Source organism: Pan paniscus, chromosome X (genome assembly GCF_029289425.2).
Source record: "Pan paniscus chromosome X, NHGRI_mPanPan1-v2.0_pri, whole genome shotgun sequence".
NCBI lineage: Eukaryota > Metazoa > Chordata > Mammalia > Primates > Hominidae > Pan > Pan paniscus.
In genome coordinates, this window is record NC_073272.2 from 26,382,446 (window position 1) to 26,408,593 (window position 26,148).

General features: G+C 42.0%; 1 protein-coding gene across 2 annotated transcripts in view; it reads right to left on the minus strand.

The window, feature by feature from the left end:
• The window catches only part of PCYT1B (phosphate cytidylyltransferase 1B, choline), a 114,925-nt gene that overhangs the window by 25,920 nt on the left and 62,857 nt on the right, over nucleotides 1-26,148 (minus strand). For both annotated transcript variants that reach the window (XM_034949501.4, XM_003819584.4), the window contains exons 3-5: nucleotides 23,795-23,911; nucleotides 6,078-6,229; nucleotides 3,302-3,380 (exon numbers count right to left, since the gene is read on the minus strand). In XM_034949501.4, coding sequence (XP_034805392.1) covers nucleotides 3,302-3,380; nucleotides 6,078-6,229; nucleotides 23,795-23,911 — 348 coding nt within the window. The remainder of the gene's footprint in view (nucleotides 1-3,301; nucleotides 3,381-6,077; nucleotides 6,230-23,794; nucleotides 23,912-26,148) is intronic.

A 26,148-nucleotide genomic window follows, 5' to 3' on the forward strand; every position in this document is an offset into this window, starting at 1 on the left:
TATCTAAGTTTCATAAGCACTGGTCTATAACAAATCCTTATGGCAATTTTAGGAAAGGAGCAGCTGGCTCATAGTTCAGATCTTACAATGACTTTAAAGGGTATTTATCAGGCCAGGCATGGTGGCTCATAGCTATAATCCCAGCACTTTGGGAGGCCGAGGTGGGAGGATCACTTGAGCCCAGGAGTTTGAGACCAGTCTGGGCAACATAGGGAAACTCTACAAAAAAGTTTAAAATTAGCTGGGCATGGTGGTGTGTGCCTGTAGTCCCAGCTACTTGAGAGGCTGAGGTGGGAGGATCGCCTGAGCCCAGGAGGTCGAGGTTGCAGTGAGCTATGATCATACTCTTTCACCCATACTCCAGCCTGGGTGAAAGAGTGAGAACTTGTCTCATAAATTAAGTAAGTAAAGTAAGTAAATAAATAAATATTAATCATGCCATGCTGTAACCCATCTTGATGTAACTGAGGCATCTGCCAGTTTCTTCTCCAGTTCCAGAGCAGACTTCCAAGTCCGAAGTGTATGAGGTTTCCTTCCTTGGAACTCCTCACAAACAAGATTGAGACTTGAGAATGTCAGGCCTCCCATTATCCAATGCTCTTGACTTCTCAGGAAGTCCTTCCTAAGAGGATGGTACAGTCCCCACCACCAGCCCTGCAGGGGATGGCATGGAGCTTCCCAGGCTGGCCCACAAGCAGTGTGAACCAACAAAAATGCCATCAGGGAGAATACATACATTTTATGTAACAATAATTTTTCAAACTAGTATCCAATGTTGTTTTCATTTCTAGGGATCATGTCTGTCCTGAGGCCCTGTTCCCATGGACACTGAGACCTCGATGACTTCAGGGGGAGGCAGATGAAGCTGAGAGTACAGGAGGCCGTGTTCAGCCTTCAACTTCTAAAACAGGCTCTTTTTAAGGCTCATTTAAAAAGAAGAGTTAAGAAAGGCAAGAATTCCACTAGGAAGAGCCAAGCTTTGAGGAGTATAAAAAGGGTATTATAAATCCCAGAAGTGTCTTTTGAACTATTAAGAACCAGAGGCTGAGTAGACTCAGGGTACAGAATGTTTGACTATAAGCCCTGGAGTGTATATTAACCCTGGGAAGGCATGAAATTAATTAAGGGGCAGTTTTCTGCTCTCCAGGAAGAAGAAAAGCACCTCTGGGAGTTGAGGGGAGGAGTGCAGAGAGGGATCGGGAGGCGGACAGCAGAAATGAGAGAACAGGAGTGCGGTCTGTCCCTTGCTCTGACTCAGGTTCAAATACCAGGGGCAGGGGCAGGGAAGACACCCTTTTAGAAAGCTCAGTGCAGGGCCACTGGCATCTTGTTTATGGCCAGGAATTTTGGAAAGAAATAGTTTTACAGAGGCCAACATGGCGGGCAGGTCAGACAGGGCCTGACATGGCTTACTGACATTGCCTGGTTTCCCTAGCCCTCTAGTAGATTATGGAGGACAGTTTTTAAGTTTCCTGGGGACTCTCTAGAGGAATATGGAAGGAAGCCAAGATTTAAGATCAGCATGACTGCTGGGCAGCACACCTATAGCACAGGGAAGGGAATCCTGCGGCAGATGCTGTGGCCAGGACAGGCCAAAGTGGGGAGGTGACAGTCTCAGGCCAAAGTGGGGAGATGACAGAGTCTCAGAGGCTGCCACAGGGGTCTGGTAAGTGGGGCTGATGGCTGAGCAGGTCTTGAGACCTCACAACTAAAGATCCCCATCCCATGCCAGGCCAGAGTGCTCCAGAAACTTAGATCACCTCAGGAGAAAAAGGCAAAAAGTTTACTCTACACAGTCTAAGTACAAACCTAGAAGAGTCTGAATGATTTCACATGTCAAGTGTATTTTTTTTTCTGTCAGCTGTGGAAATGGGGTTTCCTAGTTAAGTTTAGTTATGGAAACCACTTATGGCCCCCCAGTTGCTCCTTCCCACACAAAAGACCTGATCACGGCACTCCCCTGCCTCAGAACAGGATTTGGTTCCATGTAACTTCATATGGAAGCAAGCCTCAACCAGCTTGTCCTGCCAGTCTCCATCTCTGCCTCCCACCTCCACACACCCTACACTACATTAACATGTTTATTTTCTCCAGATACGCTGTGCTTCATACAGTCCCACCTTCGAACATGCTGCCCTGGCCTGCTGTATTGTATATACTCTGCCACAGGCTGGTTATATTTTGGGTAATTATTTATGTCTGTCTCTGCTCTCTCTCAAGGGTGAGGTCTATGTCTTATTCATTTTCTCTCATACAATTCCTGGCTTATAGATGCACTCAGGGGATTCATATATTAAACAATGACAGCCAAAACCATTCAAGATGGAACGGGCTGCCTCACAAGGCAGGGAGTTCTCCATCACGGGGAATGTAAAAGCATCAGTTCTGCCAGGAGCTGGCAATGATGCTGAGAAGGAGATAGGAGCCTGGGTCAGTGACCCTTAGGAGCCCATCCTACCTCAAGAATCTGAAGGTCCATGAGTACCAAGAAAAGGCTGTAGTGGCAGCGGGCTGAGTGGGAAATGGTGGGAGCAAGCTGAGTGGAGTCTCATTGGTCCCCAGGAGTGGGGAAGATGGCTCTGATGGCACATGTCAACAATGGCTCTAGTATAAGCAGGGAGCACTAGACTTCTTGAAATCCCTATGCATATGGTAACTCACTATAGTATCTGCACCTGCCAGATTATGGTTTAATGTATGTAGGAAGGTATGCATGGGTGTACCTACAGTGCCTATAGATGAGATGCATGGTAGATAGTAAAATAGCAGAAAATAAGCCAAGCCATTAAAACATTTACCCATTTTTTTTTTTGCCTCCACATGTGGTACCTGATAATATTACTAACATGTGACAAGATGACACTAGAAATATGGCAGGACTAACTTTGGACAGAAGGAGTCCAGATTATTAACTAGCCAGTTATCTACCTTCTTCTGGAAGGAAATTTCTTGGGAGTATCCAATAATCTCATTGTGAAGACTTAATTATGAATGAGGAAAATGGCTGCCATTTAAGTAATGGGGTCCTGCACTTTTCATCTGATGAGCCCGGAAATTAAGCCTTAGACCTGAAGTTGAGCACTTTGGTGCTCAGGTTCATTCCTATATAAATACCTAAATGGTATCTGTGCCATAACTGAGCCTTAGCACATGCTAACAGTGGCTTGTAGAAGCCGCTTGGGGGACATCTAAAGTTGTAACTCCCTGTTTGTATACACTGCAGATGTCCCAGGGCAGATGTCTCTTATTACACCTGATTATTGTGATGTGGTTGACAGGTGAGCACAGGGGAATGCCTCACCTGCTTCCTTTATGTGCTTGTAAACATCATCAGAGCCAGCAGAGGAATACGGAATGTCATCATGAGCCACAAAGTCAATCTGTTGAAGAGAGAGAAGAGTGATGTCACCACTGGGATGGATGTGCATGTCTGCAGATTTGAAGGGGGGAATGGTGACTTCATAATGCCTTTTCAAAATAAGGCAGTTGTATGTTACATTTATAGTGGAGACCTGAATCCTTGGCTGAAATGTATTTCCAACTATTTTCATTTCTATGAGATAATGGGAACTAGAAGAATAAATGTTTTGGTTTCTCTCCTTTGCTGGTCCCTCTTTCTTGTCCTACCCCAGAGAGTAGGATTTCTTGGCCTTCTGCCCTTCTGCATCTAAAGTTTCTCCTTGAGAGAACTCATTAATTCTTTGAATTTTTATCATCCCTCCTATGATGAGGAACCCAAATCTTCATTTCCTGTCCCATTGATGGCAATGGGCACTCACACTTAGGTCACATTTTATACTGTGAAAAGGAATTTGTCTCTTTCCTCATTCGATCCTCATAACCACCTTGTGAGGTGGGCAGGCCACATGTTACTACTTCAGTTGGGACATAAGGTGCTGAAACTAGAAAATTTGTTAGATTTACCCAAGGCTTAAAGACTGGAGTGGGCCGCTGGGGCACCAGGCCAGGTTTAGTGGGCTGCCAGGGCACCAGGCCAGGTGGGTTTAATTCCCACTGCATCCCTCTCTTTTACCACATCTTGCTGTCACTTTAAATCATCCTGTCCTGAATTTAATTCATCTTCCTGAAAACGAGTGACCCCTTCCAATGGCACTTTTATTTTATTTATTTTGGGTCTTGGGGAGACCCAAACCTTGGAGTAAGCCTCTTTTCTCTACTTATTTCACTCACCCTAGGTTCTGCTGGGATGTGTGCGTGTGTGTGTTTGTGTGCACACATGCATATGTAGGTGTGTGCCCATCATTTTCTCTCCATTGCAACTACACCAAATCCAGGACCTGGTCACCCAGATTACGGACACCAACTTGTATCTGGCCTTCCTCACTGTAGGCCCCCTCCTCTCCAAGCCATCCTGCTGTCACATGGGGTACCCTCCTTAAACAGGTTTTTTTGTTTTTGTTTTTGTTTTTTTCTGGTCATCCTCATGCCTGCTCATCTTTATTCCTGTTTCCTGCAACATCAAGCAAACACTCCTTGCCTAGATTTTAAAGCCCTGTATAACAAGCCCTTTATAATGGGGTTTCACTCTACCTTGAGAGGTAATTTAGAGTAGCAGTAGTTAAATACTTGAGAGGTAGTTTAGAGATAGTTTAGAGTAGTATGATTCCCTGCCCCACTACTTGCTGGCTATATAACTCATAAGTTGGGGGAAAGATTCAATCAGGATTTCTCAAGCTCAGTACTAGTGACATTCGGGACTGGAGAATTCTTTGGTGTCGGGAGTTGTCCTGTGCATTGGCACATGCTTAGCTTTTACCCACTAGAAGCCGGTAGCACCCCTCTAGCTGTGACAACCCCAAATGTCTCAAGACATTGCCAAATGTTCCTCAGGGCAAACTCACCCCAGTTGAGAATCACTGGATTAAATGACATAATTATGTAAAAATGCTGAAAAACAATTAGTACGGAGTATATCCTCAATAAATGTTTATTATTATTATTATTATTATTAATTCTATTCTTAGTACTCAAACTTAGTTCCTTTTCCTCTCCAATGTATAATAACAACTTCTCAGGGTAGCTGTGAGATTGAATTCAATTCATATAATGACAAAGCCCTTAGCACAGTGCCGGGCACATGGTAAATACTCAATAAATTACAGCCATCATTATCATTATAAGTATCCCCCATAATGCCTAGCACATGTTGAATATACAATAGATGCTTAGTAAAAATGTGGTAGTGATTACTGGAAGTAAATCATATTGTAGTTTTTCCTTTTTCTTTTTATTCTCACTGGGAAATTGTCTCTTCAGCTATTACTCATGCACATTTATCAGTGTTCTCTATTCTCTTCTGCATCGTGGCTTTAAAAATAGAAAAGAAAATTCTTAGAACAGCTTAATCTTATTTTTTTTGTACTGCTTATAAAAGGAAAGAATAGCTCCTAATGTGGGGCTGGTAGGGAGATACAAAGCACATAATTTGATGCAGATCAAAAGAATCTCTCATGTTTCCAACTAATAAAAATTTTATGTCAGTAGGATTCTCAGGGTCACAAAATCATAGATATAAAGTTCTTTCTTTAAAGGCTGACCTGTGACTTTCTGGATAAGATGTGTGTTCATTTGTCCCATGAAAAAGAATGCCTGTGAATCGATAAGCATCAATAATGACGGTGGTGATGGTGGTGACAATGACATTTTTGGAGCTCTTGCTATGGGCCAGCCAGTGTTCTAACTGCTTAACTAAGATTACCTCTTAGATCTTCAAAACACGTCCACAAGGAAGATACCAACATCATCCCATTTTACAGTTGAGGTAAGCGAGTACAGTGTGGTTAGATATCTTGTTCAAGGTCCCACAACTAGGAAGAGATAGAGGCAGGATTTGGACCTGGGCGGTTTAGCTCCAGGGCCCATACTCAAAGAAGTGAGAGGATACCAGTCCTTGGGCTTGGGCGGAAGAAAGGTGCCACATCAAGCAGTTCCACATGACAGTTCCTGAAGTTACCTCTTTTAGAAATTAAGAGAGACTTTGGGCTTTCCGTAGTCTTGGCTGCAGAACCAGACTCCCTAATCTTGCTACTTAGAGAATGTGGGAGAATGAGAAGTACCTTGTGTTTTTCCAGAAACTCTGGCGTGAGTGTCCAGGGAGCATCTCTGATAACTTCGTCTACGTAGCGACAGTGTCTGAGAGCTTCGTATCTCTCGGCTTCATTCATCACAGTGAAACCTTTGAATTTGTGGGTGAGATCATCACTGCAAACTAAAACAGGCAAATGCATTAAATGCCATTACTCGGCCCAGGACCTGCTCACAGCCACCCTGGTTCAGACAAGGCTTCTTCAGCAGGACAAAAGAAGCACAGCCTCGCTAGGTGCTTGTCATAATTGTACTCAGTTTTTAAAGGGAACAAAGGATTTGGAGAGCAAAGTAAGCTAAAATCCACCGACAATTCAGAATTTCATTTTAATGCTAATTACATCTGCATTCTCCACTGTGGCTTCTATTAAAATTATTCTCTACACTACCTAATGTGACTTTCATATCTTTTTATTTTCCTATCCCACCCCTCAGTGAAAATTACCATTCAGAAATAAAATGACCAAATGAACAGACACAGGAGGGAGAGAAGGAGAGGAACCAAGAGGCCTGATTTACAGGAGGTTTGAATGGTTTGAACAATCAGTTCCAATTATTTTACTAGATTATTGTACCTTGTAAACCAAGTGTGAGACAGACAGACAGACACACACACAAATACATATACTTCTGTTCCCTGGATTGAGGGCCAGTCACTACACATCGGGTCACTCAATCAAGAGAAGAAAGTCATAAAATCAAAGGTTTGATCTAGTAGAGTTCATCCTTTCACATCTCTCTCTTTTTTTTTTTTTTTTTTTTTTTTTTTTTGAGACAGAGTCTCGCTCTGTCGCCCAGGCTGGAGTGCAGTGGCTCCATCTCAGCTCACTGCAAGCTTCGCCTCCTGGGTTCACGCCATTCTCCTGCCTCAGCCTCCTGAGTAGCTGGGAGTACAGGCGCCTGCCACCACCCAGGCTAATTTTTTTGTACTTTTAGTAGAGATGGGTTTTCACCGTGTTAACCAGTATGGTCTCGATCTCCTGACCTTGTGATCCACCCACCTCAGGCTCCCAAAGTGCTGGGATTACAGGCGTGAGCCACCACACCCGGCCTCCACATCTCTTATATTTTCTAGATCTCAGGTTCCTGAACCCTCAAATGGGGATATCTTCCACTATCAGCCTTAGAAAAGATGTTTTGAGAACTTAGAAAAAAAGTGCTTTTAAACAAACTGAACAATAAATACTATTCACTATCCTATCTTTTGGTTGGCCAAGGCAGCTTTCCTAAGATCTCCTATGTGTCAGGAAGAAATATCATTGTGGGTACAGTCCCTGTTTACCAAGATCCCAGTGAGAGCCTTGTGGTGGCCAGTCAGAACTACCCTGACTGCTCTTTGCAATGAAATTTTTTTTTCTTTAAAATATTATGTACTTATAATAAATTCACTAATTTTTTTTTGCGACAGAGTCTTGTTCTGTCACCCAGGCTGGAGTTCAGTGGCGTGATCTTGGCTCACTGCAACCTCCACCTCCCAGGTTCAAGTGATTCTCCTGCCTCAGCCTCCCTAGCAGCTGGGATTACAGGTGCGTGCCATGACACCCAGCTAATGTTTGTATTTTAGTAGAGATGGGGTTTCACCATGTTGGCCAGGCTGGTCTCGAACTCCTGACTGCAAGTGATCCACCGGCCTCAGCCTCCCAAAGTGTTGGGATTACAGGCATGAGGCACTGTGCCCAGCCAATAAATTCACTAATGTTAAGTGTACAATATGTGTTTAATTTAAAAATTTTAATTGATGCATAATAATTAACATATTTATGGGGTAGAGGGTGATGTTTCCATGCATGTATACATTGTATAATAATCTAATCAGGATATTTAGCATATCCATCACCTCATACCTTTATCATTTCTTTGTGGTAAGAACATTCAAAATTCTGTCTTATAGCTATTTTGAAATATACAATATTGTTAACCATAGTCACCCTAATGTGCAATAGAACACCAGAACTTATTCCTCCTAACTGTAACTTGGTACTCGTTGATGAACTTCTCCCTGTCCCCCGTCACCTACCTTCCCCAGCCTCTGGTAACCACTGTTCTACTCTCTGTTTCCATGAGATCAGCTTCTTTAGATTCCATATATAAGTGGTACATAAACACAAAGAAATACTATTTAGCTATGAAAAAGAATGAAATCCTGTCATTTATGGCAACATGGATGGATCTGGAGGTTATTTTGTTAAGTGAAATAAGCCAGACACAGGAAGACAAATACTGCCTAATCTCACAAGATGTGTTTTAAAAACAAAAATATGATCATTGTCTTGGAACTGAATGATGGCCCACACCCAGAATCAAATCTGGCCACAGAGTAAGCACAGCCAACAGTCACACTCAGCATCCTTGGAAAACCTTCTTTTGTAGTCCCTTCACATAATCCACACCCAAGCCATCAGGAAAACTGCAGGCTCTGCCTTCAAAGCACACCCGGAAGCCATGTTTTTCTCAGCACCTCCACTGCTCCCATCCCCACCCCTTCATCATCTCTCCCAGGGATGACTGCAGTAGCCTCTTAACTGATCTCCTGATTCCAGCCTTGCCCACTCCCAACAACCTATTCTCATTGGCCAGAATGAGCCTGTTGAAGCTTGTCAGTCTGTGTCATTCCCAAATTCAGAACCCTTCCCGTCTCATTCAGAGTAAAACCAAAGTCCTCCAGTGGCTGACAAGACCTACGCCTCTGCCCACTCCTTGCCTCCCTGACCAGTCTCCTAGTGTCTCCCAGCTCCCCGGCCTTGCAGTTTCTTGAATGCTTCTTCTCAGGTCCGGGCCTTGCACTATTCTCCAAACCTGGAATAGTTGTGCTCCAAATACTCATAGAGCTCACCTCCTCCTCTCCCTCAAGTCTTTCCCCCTACCCTCTTCTTTTTTTGTTTGTGTTTTTTGGACAGAGTTTTGCTCTTGTTGCCCAGGCTGGAGTGCAATGGCACGATCTTGGCTCACTGCAACCTCTGCCTCCCGGGTTCAAGCGATTCTCCTGCCTCAGCCTCCCAAGTAGACCCACCCTCTTCTGAATTGTGATCCTCTGCTGCGTTACTTCTCTCCATGACACTTGTCTCATGTAGCTGTCTTATTTAGTTTTATTGTTGGTGTTCCCCTATAAATTCCCCGAGGGCAGGGACTTTTGTTTCATTTTCTGATGTACCATACCTGGCCCCTAGTAGGCTTTTAACAATATTTGTTGAATGAATTAACAAAGCCTGATACATATAGATACTCAAGAAATATTTATTATTATTTACAATAATAGATGTATATTTATCTACAGGTTCCTTCTTTTTCTTTTCTTTCTTTCTTTCTTTGTTTCTTTCTTTCTTTGGTTTCTTTATTTCTTTCGTTCTTTCTTTGGTTTCTTTCTTTCTTTCGTTCTTTCTTTCTCTCTCTCTGTCTTTCCTTCTTTCCCTTTCTTTCTTTCTCTTTCTCTTTCTTTCTTTTCTTTCTTTCTTTCTTTCTTTTCTTTTCTTTCTTTCTTCCTTTCTTTTTTTTTTTTTGGACACAAAGTCTCCCTCTGTTGCCCAGGCTGGAGTGCAATGGTGCGATCTCAGCTCACTGCAACCTTCACCTTCTAGGTTCAAGCAATTCTCCTGCCTCAGCCTCCCAAGTAGCTGGGATTACAGGCACCTGCCACCACACCTGGCTAATTTTTGTATTTTTAATAGAGATGGGGTTTCGCCATGTTGGCCAGGCTGGTCTCGAAGTCCTGACTTCAAGTGATCCACCTGCCTCAGCCTCCCAAAGTGCTGGGATTACAGGCGTGAGCCACCGCGCCTGGCCTACAGGAACATTTCAACGACATACACTCAAAGGAGAGACTAATGAGCTTCTAGATGCATATATATATATGCCTCTATATCTCCTATACATACTTCCTGAGATGTTTTCTATTATAAAAGTTTATATTACCAAAACAACATCAACCATATGTCTGGCCTGAAAACTGATGAGTATCAGAATCACCCAAGGAGCTTGATAAACACATATAAAGAAACCCAGCTCACTCCCTGAGATTTTGATTCAGTGAGTCTGTAGTGGGGCCCAGATAGCTCTGTCTTTGACAAGCTTCAGAGATGATTCTGATGAAGACAACATTTGAAAACCCTGAAGCATATTATAAATAACTTGAGTCAAGAGCTCTGCCTGTCTTTAAATCACCCATTATGCCCAGAGGTGGGGGGGAAGGTGGGCAGGAGGGACAGGTAGTAGGGCCATAATAACTATGTATTGATTTATTGACTATATTAGTTTTTGACCCCATAAACAGGAATTCTTTATGGGCCATGCAATATGATTTCAAAAGTAATCTAAGACTTTTTGAATGTTCTTTTAGGACCTTATTAAAATACTACCCTGAGAATCATATTGAGCAGAAATGGATTTCAGATTCATCCATTTTCTATTTTAAACAGCACAAAACTAGGCCGTGCCACATCCTCCCCCTTTCTGAATCTGCACCTGAGCAATTTGGTATAACTTCTACATGACCGAGATAATGGCCTACTGATAGAGCACAAAGAAAACAAACATCCTGTTTATGCCAATACAGGGTCCTATTTTCCTATCCCAGGAGTGACCTCAAGAAGCAGCTGAACATGCTGACCAGTTATTGTCTAAACATTAATTACGCCCAAAGCAGCACTGTTGTTCTTGAGTCTTGGCAAATGCACTCTGACAACCAGATGGAGAGCTCTGGGCAGCGGTATTCCATGGATGAATTCATTGAGCTATCTGGGAACTCATGCTGCAACTAACCTATGCTGGCAGCTCACTGTGCTCCCACAGGAGAGAAAATACAACATAGGAATTGAGCTTGGGAGCCCAACAGACTCGGGTTCTAATCCCAGCTCTGCTATTACCGGAAAAGTTACTCAAACTCTCTGAGCCTCAGTTATCTGGTCTTTAAAACATGGTGAAGTTTTGAGAATTAAATTTGATCATCTTTATGAGCAGAGAGTAATGCTGAATAATGTTAGCCATTTACGAATAGTAGTAGGAAAATACGATCATTCATGGATCTATTCCTTCAGATTTTGTGTTCTGTCTTTTCCCTGCCCCCTACTCCAAGCAGGTATGAGGGCCCCGTGGTACAGACTCCTTTGTAGGTGCTGTGAGCTCAAGTTGCTAGTAGACAGCCTGCCTTCCTGGCTGCTGTTTTCCTGAAGCCAGAGCAACTTGAGGGGTATTCTGGAAAGAAGAAGACAATGAGAGAGGAGATCTCTCCAAATTGCAGGGAAAGGGCCAAATGTCTATGGATCCCACAAGCAGCAGATGCCAGTGGCAGGACCTCAAGAGAGATGAGAATGTGAGGCCCTAGGCATGGGAGTTCTACCTGGGAACAGACTGCAGGTGACTGAACTGTGATAGGTGCAATGAATCTGCTCCCTTCTAGTAATTATCTGGGCTCAGACAGTGAGGGCAGTGCAAAAATAGCCCTGGGTTGAAGACTGGAGGCCCCGCTCCTGTTTCTATAAACATTGTGGACACTTGTTTGACTCTGGGGAGGTAAAGAGAGCCCAGTAAAGTCTGAGACTAGGCCAGGCGCAGTGGCTCATGCCTGTAATCCCAGCACTTTGGGAGACCGAGGTGGGTGGATCATTTGAGGTCAGGAATTCGAGACCAGCCAGGCCAACATGGTGAAACCCCGTCTCTACTAAAAACATAAAAATTAGCCGGGCGTTAGTGGTGCACGCCTGTAATTCCAGCTACTCAGGAGGCTGAGGCAGGAGAATCGCTTGAGCCTGGGAGGCGGAGTTTGCAGTGAGCCGAGATCACACCACTGCACTTCAGTCTGGGCGAGAGAGTGAGACCCTGTCTCAAAAAAAAAAAAAAAAAAAAAAAAAAAAAAAAGACTGAGACTGAATTTCCTACCAGTCAGGCAAAAGGGACTCTTAAAGAATATTTAGTTCCAATTAAAATATAATAAAATAAACACAAGTTTGTGGAGTAATCTTTATGTCTTCTATAGTAGTAGTAGTATGTTTACTGTTGTTATTTTTATTGCCCTCCTGAGAAGCAGAGGTGGCTATTTGCTGACTCTTTAAAAATTTTTTTAGGGAAAAAAACACACTAGTATAAATTTTAATTCCTTGGCCTGTTTTTAAATGACACAAACTTGTAAATTAAAATGGAGGAAAAAAGAGCTTTACAAGTGGAGAGTCTCAATTCACTAAAATAATGCCAACAAGGTAAGCTTGCATAGAAGAATTTTCAAATTATTACTGGCTACATGCTTAAAAAATTAGAAGTGCAGGTATTCGGCCAGGTGCGGTGGCTCATGCATGTAATCCCAGCACTTTGCAAGGCCGAGGCGGGCAGATCACTTGAGGTCAGGAGTTCGAGACCATCCTGGCCAACATGGTGAAACCCTGTCTCTACTTAAAATAGAAAAATTAACCAGGTGTGGTGGTGCATGCTTGTAATCTCAGTTACTGGGGAGGCTTAGGTGGGAGGATTACTTGAACCCAGGAGGTGGAGCTTGCAGTGAACCAAGATCATGGTACTGTATTCCAGCCTGGGCAACAGAGTGAGACTCCATCTCAAAAAAAAAAAAAAAAAAAGTGCTGGTGTTATAATCATAGGGCAAAACCATGACGATTGTGGTGTCTTTTACTGCCTAAGGTTGAGAAATAGACTATAGTACCTCCAGTTATCACAGTTTCTGGTCCTTTAATAAATGATTTCTGACAAATACCAAATATTTCTACCAAATACTTGTCCCCATACTTGCCCTGACCAAAGTGGTTTCATGAGTGAAGTCTTCGCTCCACCCAAGGGAACTCCTACAGCAAATCTACCTGCATATGGAAAGGGGACCCTAGTTAATATGGCAGGCCCATTTAACTCACTGTAAGCATTTTACATGTTGATCACACATACAGTAATCAAGATCCAGCCTTTCAACCAACAACACAGGACACCTATTCTTGAAGACCTCCCTAACTTTCCTCAGTATAGAATTGTCTGCCATTAAGTTGGTTGGTTTGTCATTCTCCAGAAAGATAGTCTAAGATAAAGGTCTCCTTAAACTAGGATACATATACCCTCATGGACACACAAAGACTTTTCCTTTTTCTTTTCTTTTTTTTTTTTTTGAGATGGAGTCTCGCTCTGTCACCCAGGCTGGAGTGCAGTGGCGTGATCTCGGCTCACTGCAACCTCCGCCTCCCGGGTTCAAGCAATTCTCCTGCCTCAGCCTCCCAAGTAGCTGGGATTACAGGCGTGTGCCAGCACGCTTGGCTAATTTTTGTATTTTTAGTAGAGACGGGGTTTCACCATGTTGGTCAGGCTGGTCCCGAACTCCTCACCTCATGATCCGCCCACTCGGCCTCCCAAAGTGCTGGGATTACAGGCGTGAGCCACCACACCCAGCCACATAGACTTTTCAAAAGGTATCCATGAACAGGTAGTTTTAAACGAATCAATGTCCAGATTCAACTTCCAGTGGTACACTTTCCTAATATTAACTAGGTCAAGAAAGTCTCTGGGTCCAAAGCCATGCTTACTCCACTTTACAAAAGAAAGGCACCACCCAAACCTTAATATGTTGCATTGGAAGGGGTGGAGGGCGATTTAGCCTTCAGGGCAAACCAAATGGAAATCTCAGTTAGTGACCATTCAAAGCACCATGAACCTATGAAAGCTTCCTGTCTTTCCCTGTCTTACACACATTTCTGTTACAGGTGAAGCCTAGTGTTAGAAACTCAATATGGTAGAGTGGAGAATAATGCAAATTTTTGCCCAACAACTTTGCCTCTTCTCCCAACTATTGTCAAAAAACACATGGATCTTTAGGGATAAGGCCCAAGAACTCAAAGCAAAAGGAGCATTGGAAAGAAATAGTGAATTCTAAAAAAATGGCTTTTTCATGTAGTCAAGGGTAAGCATTTTTTCAGCTATTCTTAACACTCATATTGAATCCTAAAAATGGCTTTTCTCTTGTAGATAAGAGTAAGCATTTTTTTCCAGCTATTTACTTGAAAATCACTTCAATAAACCAAAGCTATATAGGCTGGTACTGCTGCTTCTTAGAAATGTGACTAGAATATTTTCTAGAATTATCAAATTTTTCAAGATACATTGGAATAGACACATGGGTAAAACATTTACATAATTTTTTACAGGCTTCATACGCATTACTTAAAAAGGAAGTTAAAAACCTGTGTTATCAACTTATATCATAAAATATTTATTCTATTTACAGGTCATCCTAATTCATCTCATTGTCTATAATGTTTATTTTCTACCTCTTTATAACAAAAAATAAAATTATTATCTGCCTCCAGACCAATTACTTTTTAATAATATATGCCCCCTTTCTATCTTTAAATACATAGGAAAAGTTTAGTCATGGTATCTACTAAAGATAACTATTTCTGTTTTTCATATTTATTTGATTATTCCCAAAAGGCAAACACTAGAATTTGATATATACACACACACACACACACACACACACTCATACACACACGTGTGCCAATATTTAGAGAAGGAATAACATGCCTTTTAAAAATCATACTCTTCTTCCTATAAATATCACATAATTTTATGTATAAATTACATTGCATTACTACAAATTAAGTGCATTGATTTATTGTCTTGTCTTGTTTATAACTTATTATATTAGATCTACATCATTTTAATCGTGACTGATTCTATTTTACATAATCCATTCTATCATTTATTTTTGAATGGTTTTTATAAAGCTTCTTGAAATACATTAATACATTTGAACTGAAAATACATTAATACATTTGAATTGAAAAGACATTTTCTTGGTTTGTAGGTTTTTAGTAGGTTTGACAATGAGGACTGGTTTTGCCAATTTGGTTGGATGGTGTTTTCTGCAAAGTTAGTAATCTGAAACTGTAGCCCTGAGATTTTGTTTTTTAAAAAAGGTTGTAAGCAAATGATAAAAGCATTTTATCAAAAATTACTTGATTGGCAATGATGTAATTAAATTACTAATATTTCCATTTCCCAAACCCTTTCTGGCTATATCTAGTTGAATAAGTTGCTTTCAAGTAAAAGAATAAGGGATATAATTAAGAGTCGTTTAATAAGTCTTGATATAGCCTTTTGTTAGAATTCCCAGAAAGAGAAAAAGCAAATGATTCTAATAGCTTGGCAACAAATCCTTTTGCAGGTCAGGTCATTTCTAATCCATTGCTTGCAACAAATTTGAAGGAGGATCTTAACAAATTGTCACTTGATAGACCATTAAAATTACTTTTGATGGCAATAATAATAATAAATTATGTTGTTATTTTTGGTAAATAACTCAGAAGTTCAAAGAATTGAGTGGCATCACTGTAACAAACTCCTTCCATTCTATCTACACATTTGCATGAACAACATATTTCAGCACTTATAACTATGACAAGGAAAAAATAGGGATAAAATTGATGTTAAACCCTGCCTCATTCTAGCAGTCAGTTATATTCATCCATAAGTACATCTCCAGGTACATACTATTCATCTCATTAAGAGATACATTGCTGTCCAAATTTATGTCTATGTTAATAATTATTTATCAAAGTGTATATAATGTGGTGCTTTGGTTAGTTATGCTCTAATTTATATACATATTTTTGTTTCAGAGAAGTATGATACAGTGATCACTAAAAGATTTGCAAACATTAAAACACATCACATTAGGAAAAATTATGGGAGAGAAGCAGAATGAAAATATAAGTTTGAGGGAAAAAATGAAACTCATAAATATTTAAAAGTTAAAAAATAGCTTGTTATATGTTTTGTAAATTGTTGATGATATATTTCAAAGCATTATAGTATTTAGATGCCAATAGATGCATTAAAGTGATGGGGTAACAATTTTGTTTTTTATTTATGTATTTATTTATTTATTTGTTGGAGATGGAGTCTTGCTCTGTCACCCAGGCTGGAGTCCAGTGGCGCGATCTCAGCTCATGGCAAACTCCGCTTCCCGGGTTCAAGCGATTCTCCCGCCTCAGCCTCCCTAGTAGCTGGGACTACAGGTGCACGCCTGGCTAGTATTTTTGTATTTTTAGTAGAGATGGGGTTTCATCATGTTGGCCAGGCTGGTCTGGTCTCGAACTCTTGACCTCAAGTGATCCACCCACCTCGGCCTCCCAAAGTGCTGGGATTACAGGCGGGAGCCATTGCGCCTGGCCCATAATTTTGTTTTAAAATGTCAATATTGGATTTCTGGTTTCCAGTCTGGTAGGCAAGGAGCTTAAAAGTGGCCACTCGGTCCTGACAACAAGTAAAAACTGAACAAACTGACAAATCTACAGGTCTTCTTAGATCCATCAGAGAACTGAGGTCACAGGGCAAACCACGACTCCCAAAATTGGAGAGAGAAACAGGCAGATAGAGAGAATATTAGCTTACTAGAGCAGAAACCCACAAGCAGAGCTACCTCCCCAGGAACCAGTGCTGGGATAGGAAAATTTAAACTGACAAATCGCTGGCACCTCAGTGTGGACAAGTCTAAGAGTTCAAGAAGCCAGGGGACAAATACTTTTGTGGGTTTTACCTCCAGGAGCTCAAGTAGGGCCTCAGAGTGACAGAGCAAAACCCTGCCTCTTAAAAAATACATAAAAATAAAAGTTTATATGGAAAGGAAAAAGATCCAGAAAAACCAAATTGATATTGAAGGAGAAGAAAGTGTCAGAAAACTGACACTATCTGACTTCAAAACCTACTATAAAGCTATAGTAATCAAGACAGTGTGGTACTGGCAAAAAGAACAGACAAATACATCAATGGAACAGACAGAAAGCCTGGAAATGGACCCAGACAAATATACAGAGAGTCAGTCTTTGACAAAGGAGCAAAGGCAAGCAAACATAGACCTTTCAACAAATGGAACAAATGGACATTCACATGCAAAAAAAAAAAAATTAATCTAGACATAACCTTACATCCTTCACAAAAATCAAATGTAAATGCCAAACTATATGTAAATGTAAAATGCCAAACTATAAAACTCTACAGAAGAAAACCCAGATGGGTTTCTTCTGGGTATGGTGGTGACTTTTTAGATACAACACCAAAGGCATGAACCGTGACAGAAACAATTGATAAGGTGGACTTCATTAAAATTAAAAACTTCTGTTCTGCAAGAGACAATGTTAGGAGAATGAGGAAACAAGGCATAGACTGGGGGCCGGGCACGGTGGCTCACGCCTGTAGTCCCAGCACTTTGGGAGGCCGAGGTTGGTGGATCACCTGAGGTCAGGAGTTCAAGAACAGCCTGGCCAACATGGTGAAACCCTGTCTCTACTAAAAATACAACAATTAGCCAGGTGTGGTGGCACATGCCTGTAATCCCAGGTACTCGGGAGGCTGAGGCACAAGAATTGCTTGAACCCAGGAGGCAGAGGTTGCAGTAAGCCAAGATCGTGCCACTGCACTGCAGCCCAGGCAACAGAGCGAAACTCTTTCTCGAAAAAAAAAAAAAAAAAGACATAGACTGGGAGAAAAATATTTGAAAATGATACAACTGATAAAGGACCGTTACCCAAAATATACGAAGAACTCTAAAACTCAACAATAAGAAAAAAAACAGCTGGATTTTAAAAAATGGGCTACAGACCTTAACAGGTACCTCTCCAAAGAAGATCTACAGATGGCCAGGAAGCACATGAAAAATGTTCAATATCATATGTCACTAGGAAATTGAAAATTAAAACAACCTACTATACACCTATTAGAATGGCAAAAGTCCAAAACATTGATACCACCAAATGCTGGCAAGGACATGACGCAATAGGAGCTCTCATTTATTGCTGGTGGGAATGCAAAATGGTACAGACACTTCGATCTGCAGTTGAATGCTCTACCTCTGAGCTATACCCACTCCTGGTACAGCCACTTTGGAAAACAGTTTGGCAGTTTCTTACAAAACTAGACATATTCCTACCATGCAGTCTAGCAATCACACTCCTTGGTATTTATCCAAATGAACTGAAAATGTATGTCCATACAAAAACCTCCACATGGATGCTTATAGCAACTTTATTCATATTTGCCAAAATGCGGAAGCCACTAAGATGTCCTTTGGCAGATGAATGGATAAACTGTGGTACATCCAGACAATGGAACATTATTCAGCGCCAAAAAGAAATGAGCTAGCAAGCCATGAAAAGACATTGAGGAGCATTAATTGAATATTATGAAGTAAAAGAAGCCAATCTGAAAAAGCTACATGCTGTATAATTCTAATTATATGATGTTCTAGAAAAAGTAAAACTACACTAAAAAGAACAGTGGTTGTCAGGGGTTACAGGGAGGAAGAGATGAATAGGTAGAGCATAGAGGATTTTTAGGGCAGTAAAAATAGTATCTGTATGATACTATCATTGTGGATACCTGTCATTATACAATGTACATCTATGAGTTTGGACAATGTAAAATTTTATCCAAACCCATAGAAGGTATAACGTTAAGAGTGAACCCTAATGTAAACTATGGACTTGAGGTGATAATGATGTGTCAATGTAGGCTAATGGATTGTAACAAATGCATCAGGCTGGGGCAGGATATTCATAGTAGGGGAAGTTGTGCCTGTGCGGGAAAGGAGTATACAAGGATTCGCTGTACTTTCCAGTCAATTTTTCTGTGAACCTAAAACTTCTCTAAAAAATAAAGTTTATTAATTTTTAAAAAGGTTAATACTCACAATATTCCAGAATTTACATCTTTTATAACTACTTAAATTAAGAAGCAGATATCTAAATTTTATTTACTTATTTTATTTATTTATTTATTTATTTGAGATGGCGTCTCGCTCTGTCGCTCAGGCTGGGGTGCAGTGGTACAATCTCAGCTGCCTGAAACCTCCACCTCCCAGATTCAAGTGACTCTAGTGCCTCAGCCTCCTGAGTAGCTGGGATTACAGGCACCTGCCACCATACCCAGCTAATTTTTGTATTTTTAGTAGAGATGGGGTTTCACCATGTTGGCCAGGCTGGTTTAGAACTCCTGACCTCATGTGATCTGCCTGCCTCGGCCTCAAAAAGTGCTGGGATTACAGGCGTGAGCCACTGCACCCGGCCTGATATATAAATTTTAGACATCTGCTTTAAACTGTATAAGAAGGTATACAGATTTTTCAAAATTCTTTTAGAGATTGTGGGGAACAAAATTTCAAGACTCCTAGTCTAAGACAGTGGTCCTCAACAAGGATTTCATCATTCTCTAGGAAGCATTTTGGAAATCTGTGGGCCATCTTTAATTGTCATAATGGTTGGAGGCAGCTACCGGCATTCAGTGGGCAGGGGCCAATGAAGCTAGTCATCTTGCAATGCATGTGGCAGCTCCGCATGAGAATTTTCCCACATCCCTGCAAGATTTTTGAAAGTCCCTGCATAATATTTAAAATTATTTGAGGTTGAGTGTGCTAGCTCATGCCTGTAATCCCAGCATTTTGGGACACTTAGGCCAGAGGATCACTTGAGCCCAAGAGTTTGAGACCAGCCTGGGCAACATAGTGAAATCCCATCTCTACAATAAACAAAAACAGAAAAATTAGCCAGGCATGGTGGCATGTGCCTATAGTCCCAGCTACTTGGGAGGCTAAGATGGGAGGATCACTTGAGCCCGGGAGTTTGAGGCTGCAGTGAGCTGTGATTGCTCCACTGCACTTCAGCCTGGGAGACAGAGCAAGACCCTATCTCCAAAAAAAAAAAATGATTAAATAAAAAACTTAGAAAAATAAAATTATTTGAGTCTAGAATCTGCCTTTGTTTTGCATACAATCACAAAGTATTTCTGCAACAGTTATGATAGACACAGAATTTTAGAGGAAGGCAATTACTATGTACATCAAAGGAAGATTGCACTTTGTTTTGTTTACAATTTTACCAAGAGGCATTCACCATTTGGGAAATCACACCCAGACAGCAATGCCACTCTTGGGATTTGAGCTCTTATACCACGCCCCCATAGCAGTCTGCCTATACACAGGAGGTTAGAGATTCCATTTAACAGACTTGGGATCAAATATTAAATTAATGGAGACATATGAAATACAGGATGTCACTGAATTTTTTTTTTTTTTGAGACAGAATCTCACTCTGTGGTCCAGACTGGAGTGCAGTGGCACGATCTCGGCTCACTGCAACCTCCGCCTCCCAGGTTCAAGCAATCCTCCTGCCTCAGCCTCCCAAGTAGCTGGGACTACAGGCGTGCAGCACCATGCCAGGCTAATTTTTTGTTGTATTTTTAGTAGAGACAGGGTTTCACCACATTGGCCAGGCTGGTCTCAAACTCCTGACCTCAGATGATTCACCCAACTCAGCCTCCCAAAGTGCTGGGATTACAGGTGTGAGCCACTGCGCCCAGCCAGGATGTCACTGAATTTTATTAGCAGAGTGGTTAGAAGATATTTCATAGTATTACAATTCGATTATTTCAAATGAGATGATAAGAATAAGAAATCTACAGAGAAAAGAACAGACTGAAATTATTTATTATTGTTTGTGTTGCCCATGGTTGGTGTTTTTCTTGTTTGTTTTAGAGATGAAGTCTCACTGTGTTGTGCAGGCTGGAATGCAATAGCTATGCACAGGTACGATCATAGCTCACTATACCCTTGAACTCCTGGGTCCAGGTGATCCTCTTGCCTCAGTCTCCTGGGTAGCTGGCACTACAGGCATGCACCACCATGCCCAGCTTTCACTCTTACTCTGTCACTGTTCCCAGAAGTCTACGTACTATTTCTTTATAGCTTGATGCTGTATTGTTTTATTTTCTTCCTGTACTCCAGTCCTTGTCACTTACCAAAGGATACAGTCTCATGGTCATCCAAGTAGTTCAATATGCCCTTGACTTCCACAACCCATGTAATAGCCATTAAGGGAATATCTGAAATTCTGTGTAAACCTACTATAGAGGACATCGTTCTTTGGATTACTCAATGCCCCTTACACAGTGACCCTCTGAAACAGTTATCTCAGAACTCAGGCAGGAAAAACTAGTTCTTCCTGATGGTACAATTCAGCTTCTAGAGTTTGAGAGTGATAGAATGACTGTGTGGCCCCCTTTGCTATAGCTGCTAAAAAGTCCAGGATTTCTTATTGAAATTTTTCTCCTTCTCTTCTGCTTTATTTCTTGGCTCCAAACTTCTGCCCATATTAATTTCCCTGAGTACTGAATCATCTGTGCTTTTATGGAAAGCCTCCTTAAGATACACAAATCAAAAAACTAACATGTCACCATGTCTTCTCTGCTTGCCTCACACTGTCGTCTTGACTGGTGAGAATCCTGCACAAGGAAGACTGGATGTTCTGGCTTTTGAGTGCTTTTATTTCATTCAGGTCTCTGCACAAATGTCACCTCCTCAGAGAGGTCTTCCCTGATCTTTATACCTAAAACATCCCTCCTTCCTCCGCCCAGTCACTCTTTTCTCTTTTCCTATATTTCTTCATAGTACCACTACTACATATTTACTTGTTTAGTGGGCAATGACTGCCTCTCCCTCAGACTCCAAGTTCTCTGAGGACATAGACAGTCTGTTTTGTTCATGGCTGCATCCCCAGTGTACAGAAAAATGCCTGGCACATAGTAAGAGTTCAATAAAGAGTTGTTAGATGGAGGGGCCGGGAGCGGTGGCTCACGCCTGTAATCCTAACACTTTGGGAAGCTGAGGTGGGTGGATCACCTGAGGCCAGGAGTTCGAGACCTGGCCAACATGGTGAAATGCTGTCTCTACTAAAAATACAAAAAAGTAGCCGGGCATGGTGGCATGTGCCTGTAATCCAGCACTTTGGGAGGCTGAGGCGGGTGGATCATGAGGTCAGGAGTTGAAGACCAGCCTGACCAACATGGTGAAACCCCGTCTCTACTAAAAATACAAAAATTAGCCCGGCATGGTGGCACGCGCCTGTAATCCCAGCTACTTGGGAGGCTGAGGCAGGAGAATCACTTGAACCTGGGAGGCGGAGGTTGCAGTGAGCCGAGATCGTGCCATTGTGCTCCAGCCTGGGTGACAGAGCAAGGCTCCATCTCAAAAAAAAAAAAAAAAAAGAAAGTTGTCAGATGAAGAAATCAGTGAGTCAGTGAAACCATTGTTGCCTAATGACCTAGAGAGCTGCTGATATTAACTGACTGCCTCCTCCAATTTACAAGAACGTACTGAAAGCTACACATTTCCTTTGATCTTACCTTGGATGTGATAACCCAGGGCCACAGCTAGTGTTCCTGTTAACTGTGACCCACACCTAACCACCTCCAAACTTAGGCCACCCAAATGACCAAAGCCCAAACACTGCAGAGGTCTCTCCAGGGCCCCAGTAGCCTAGGACCAGACTCCAGGTGGTAGTGCTCTCTCAAGGAATGGTTTTCAGGCTAAAGGGAAGTAAGCAAGGGTTGGGTTCTCTGCCTGTTTTGGGTTCCCTCTGCATGACTTGCCCAGTAACCATTGCCTTTCACCATTTCCTCCTTCTGGAAAGAACTCCATTCAATGGTCCTGTGGTCACCACCCTTGGCAAAATCTGCAGAAGAGTTCCTCTTAAATGTCCAACAAGTGGTTTTTGGCTGGGCACGGTGGCTCACGCCTGTAATGCCAGCACTTTGGGAGGCTGAGGTGGGTGGATCACCTGAGGTCAGGAGTTCAAGACCAGCCTGGACAACACGGCAAAACCCCATCTCTACTAAAAATACAAAAAAAATTAGCTGGGCGTGGTGGTACATGCCTGTAATCCCAGCTATGCAGGAGGCTGAGGCGGGAGAATCACTTGAACCCGGGAGGCAGAGGTTGCAGTGAGTCAAGATTGCACCACTGCACTCCAGTTGGGCGACAGAGTGAGATTCCGTCTCAAACAAACAAACAAACAAACAAAGTGGTTTTTAATTGCAGAAGGTAACAAAATTCTTTAAAAAACAGTTATGTAGTCTCTTACCAGTACTTTTTTCCCCCAGTAGAGGTGTAAGACTTGATGGTGCCTAGTTTATATGCCACAAAAACTGATTACTCTGAATGAATATGCTGCTTCCAGAAGCTGCACAAGTGAAATACAGGTCTTCCTAGTCAGGTACTATCCCTTTTAGCCAAAAAGAAATAGTTAGGCCTCCTGGAGGAGGAAAATTTCAGTCCACATCTAATGATCCTTCTCTTTCCATAGACTTAGCGAGTAAATTGGTCCCTTCGTTGTGAACCAAGATTACCTCGGTATATAAATCTCCATGTCTTTAACACACTGCTACAAATTCAACTAAGTGGGGCTGTTACAAGCCACTAGTGTTAGCACAACATTGTCTTAAGTGCTGCGGGTCACACAAAAGAAATAGATAATGACCTTGTTTGTTCTTCATCATCCTAACTCCCTTTAGTTCTTTGAGATTTGAAATCAGAATAATATTGCTTCTCTTATCCCTCTAGAAAATTTTAGGAACATAATTTGGATCAAGCCTTAAACACTAGGAGAAAGGCATTAATGGAAAACATGAAGCATTTAACCTTGGTGGTACTATCAGTCCATCTCTCTCTGAGGATCAGGGTTATACAATCCCATGATGTAACTTCCCCTATGGTTTTTCAAACATCATTTTAAATTTCAGGCAGTGAACAAGCGAGCCAGTATGGGCTGAATTGGAAGCATTAACAATGTGAGATTTTTACTGATGGAACTCTGAAAGGGGCTCTTTTCAGAAAGCATATAATAAAAGAGTTTTCTAGACAAAAAGAAAATGCACTTCTTACCTCCTACCAACAAGTAGCTGTTGGGAAACAGTGTTTTTGCTTGCATAAGGGCTCTTGCGTGACCTGAGTGGAAGAGGTCAAATATTCCATCGGCGTATACTCTAACAGGCCTGTCAGCTGTGGGAGAAAGAAAACACTGTTAACAGAACTGCAGAATGAGGAATCCCAGTTACCTTCTATCAGTCATAAGAAACTTTCTGGATAAGACACAATCTCTACATACCATCAGTTTCATATCAGTGCACGAAATTGATTTTAAAGGGGTTCTTCTGAAGACATCAAAGCGGAGCAAAAACATAACAAAATTAAGATCAAACCAGGGAACACACTATTTTAGCCAACAGAAGAGACAAACACAGAGCACTGAGGAGTTCTCTTGACCCAGAGTGGAGTCTAGGTGCCTGAGCTGGCAGAGTCAGCCCAGCTGGAACACGTAGGCAGGAGTAACTGAGGAGCTCAATGGAAAAGGCAAATGGCTTCATCCTTGGGTGTGGCAGTCCTGAATGAAGACCCCAAGTCCCTGTTCTCAAAGGCAACGATGTACTGGAATCTGTTCACATGGCTCACCTTACAACCTTTCTTCCCAACTCCAGGTCACGTTGGTAGCCTGAAGTCAGCCACGGTAGAGTGCTTCCACGACAGAAATTGGCAAATGCTACAAATCAGGGCTTATTTCCCGCTAGAGGACCAGCTGTTAAACCTTTACTAGCATACCACTGCAAGGCCACTCCCTAACCTCTTTGGTATAATAAGAGATTAGGGACATACGCCTCAAAGGGAGGAGAGTCAGGATGTAATGTTGCATGTAGAAGTGGTGCTCAGGGCTGAAGATGAACAACCAACACTATAGTCCTTCCTAGGGAGAAAGGTCAAAAGTGAAGAGGTCACACAGACAGTGGCATCTAGTGCTCTAAAAAGTGCTGTTCCAAGAGGAAGAGGGACACACTTCAGTACAGCACCTCCAGGAACCAGGAGACCAGGATAACACTATTGCTCAGCCAGGCCAAAGACCCATCCCCTTCAAGTCAGAGAGAGAAATTGGGTATAGACTTCCATCAATTTGGTAGACAAAGCAAGTCACAAAATTATTCTTTTTAACTGGTTGGAGGAAGGAATTTGCAGCTCTGTTATATCCCCATCATGATACTCTGGAAGATGCCTCCTACATTTATATAGAAAATTCTATGTATTTTGCCAACCTTGACACCTTTCTAGACTCTCAACAAAGGAACTAGAATGTGAAAATCCAAGAAGATTCAAAAATGGATGACAGGAGAAAGAAGTAGTTTCTCATATCAAAGTGCTCTCATTCTAAGCACCCTTGTCACCTCATCTCCACGGCTACAAACAACATAGAGACATTTTATTCTTGCAGTGAGAAGGAAAGAGACATATGTGGCCACAATAGTGTTTTTTGTTTTGTTTTCTTTTTTTTTTTTCTTTTTGAGACAGAGTCTTGCTCTGTCGCCCAGGCTGGAGTGCAGTGGCGCAATCTCGGCTCACTGCAACCTCCACCTCCCGGGTTCAAGCAATTCTCCTGCCTCAGCCTCCCAAGTAGCTGGGATTACAGGCACTCAGCACCACATCCAGCTAATTTTTGTATTTTTAGTAGAGACAGGGTTTCACCATGGTGGCCAGGCTGGTCTTAAACTCCTGACCTTGTGATCTGCCCACCTCAGCCTCCCAAAGTGCTGGGATTACAGGCGTGAGCTAATAATGTTCTTTAAAAGGAAATACAAAGACCATCAGTTAAATATGGTGAACTGAACATACACGTTATCTCTACTTTCTCCCAGAAACACCACAACAATTACTAAGAGTTAAAAGTTACAGAGTTAAGAGTTAAAAGTTAAAGTTAAAAGTTAAGTTAAAAAGATATAATCCTCCCAAGGGCAGAGAAAACAAGAAAGGCAATGACAATGGATGAGAGATGTCAACAACATTATGGAAAGTTGACTGTCAAGTGTTGAGTGCCTACAGGGAATAAGAATCAGGGGTGAAGAAGGTGGAGAAAGGGACCGCTAGTTTTCTTTATAAGCTGGGAGTACTACTGACTTTTAAAAATAGTCGGGCGTGGTGGCTCAAGCCTGTAATCCACGCACTTTGGGAGGCTGAGGCAGGGGTGGATCACTTGAGGTCAGGAGCTCCAGACCAGCCTGGCCAACATGGTGAAACCCTGTTTCTACTAAAAATACAAAAATTAGCCAGATATGGTGGTAGGCGCCTGCAATACTAGCTACTCGGGAGGCTGAGGCAGTAGAATCACTTGAATTCAGGAGGCAGAGGCTGTAATGAGCTGATTGCGCCACTGCACTCCAGCCTGGGTGGCAGAGATAGACCGTGTCTCAAATTAT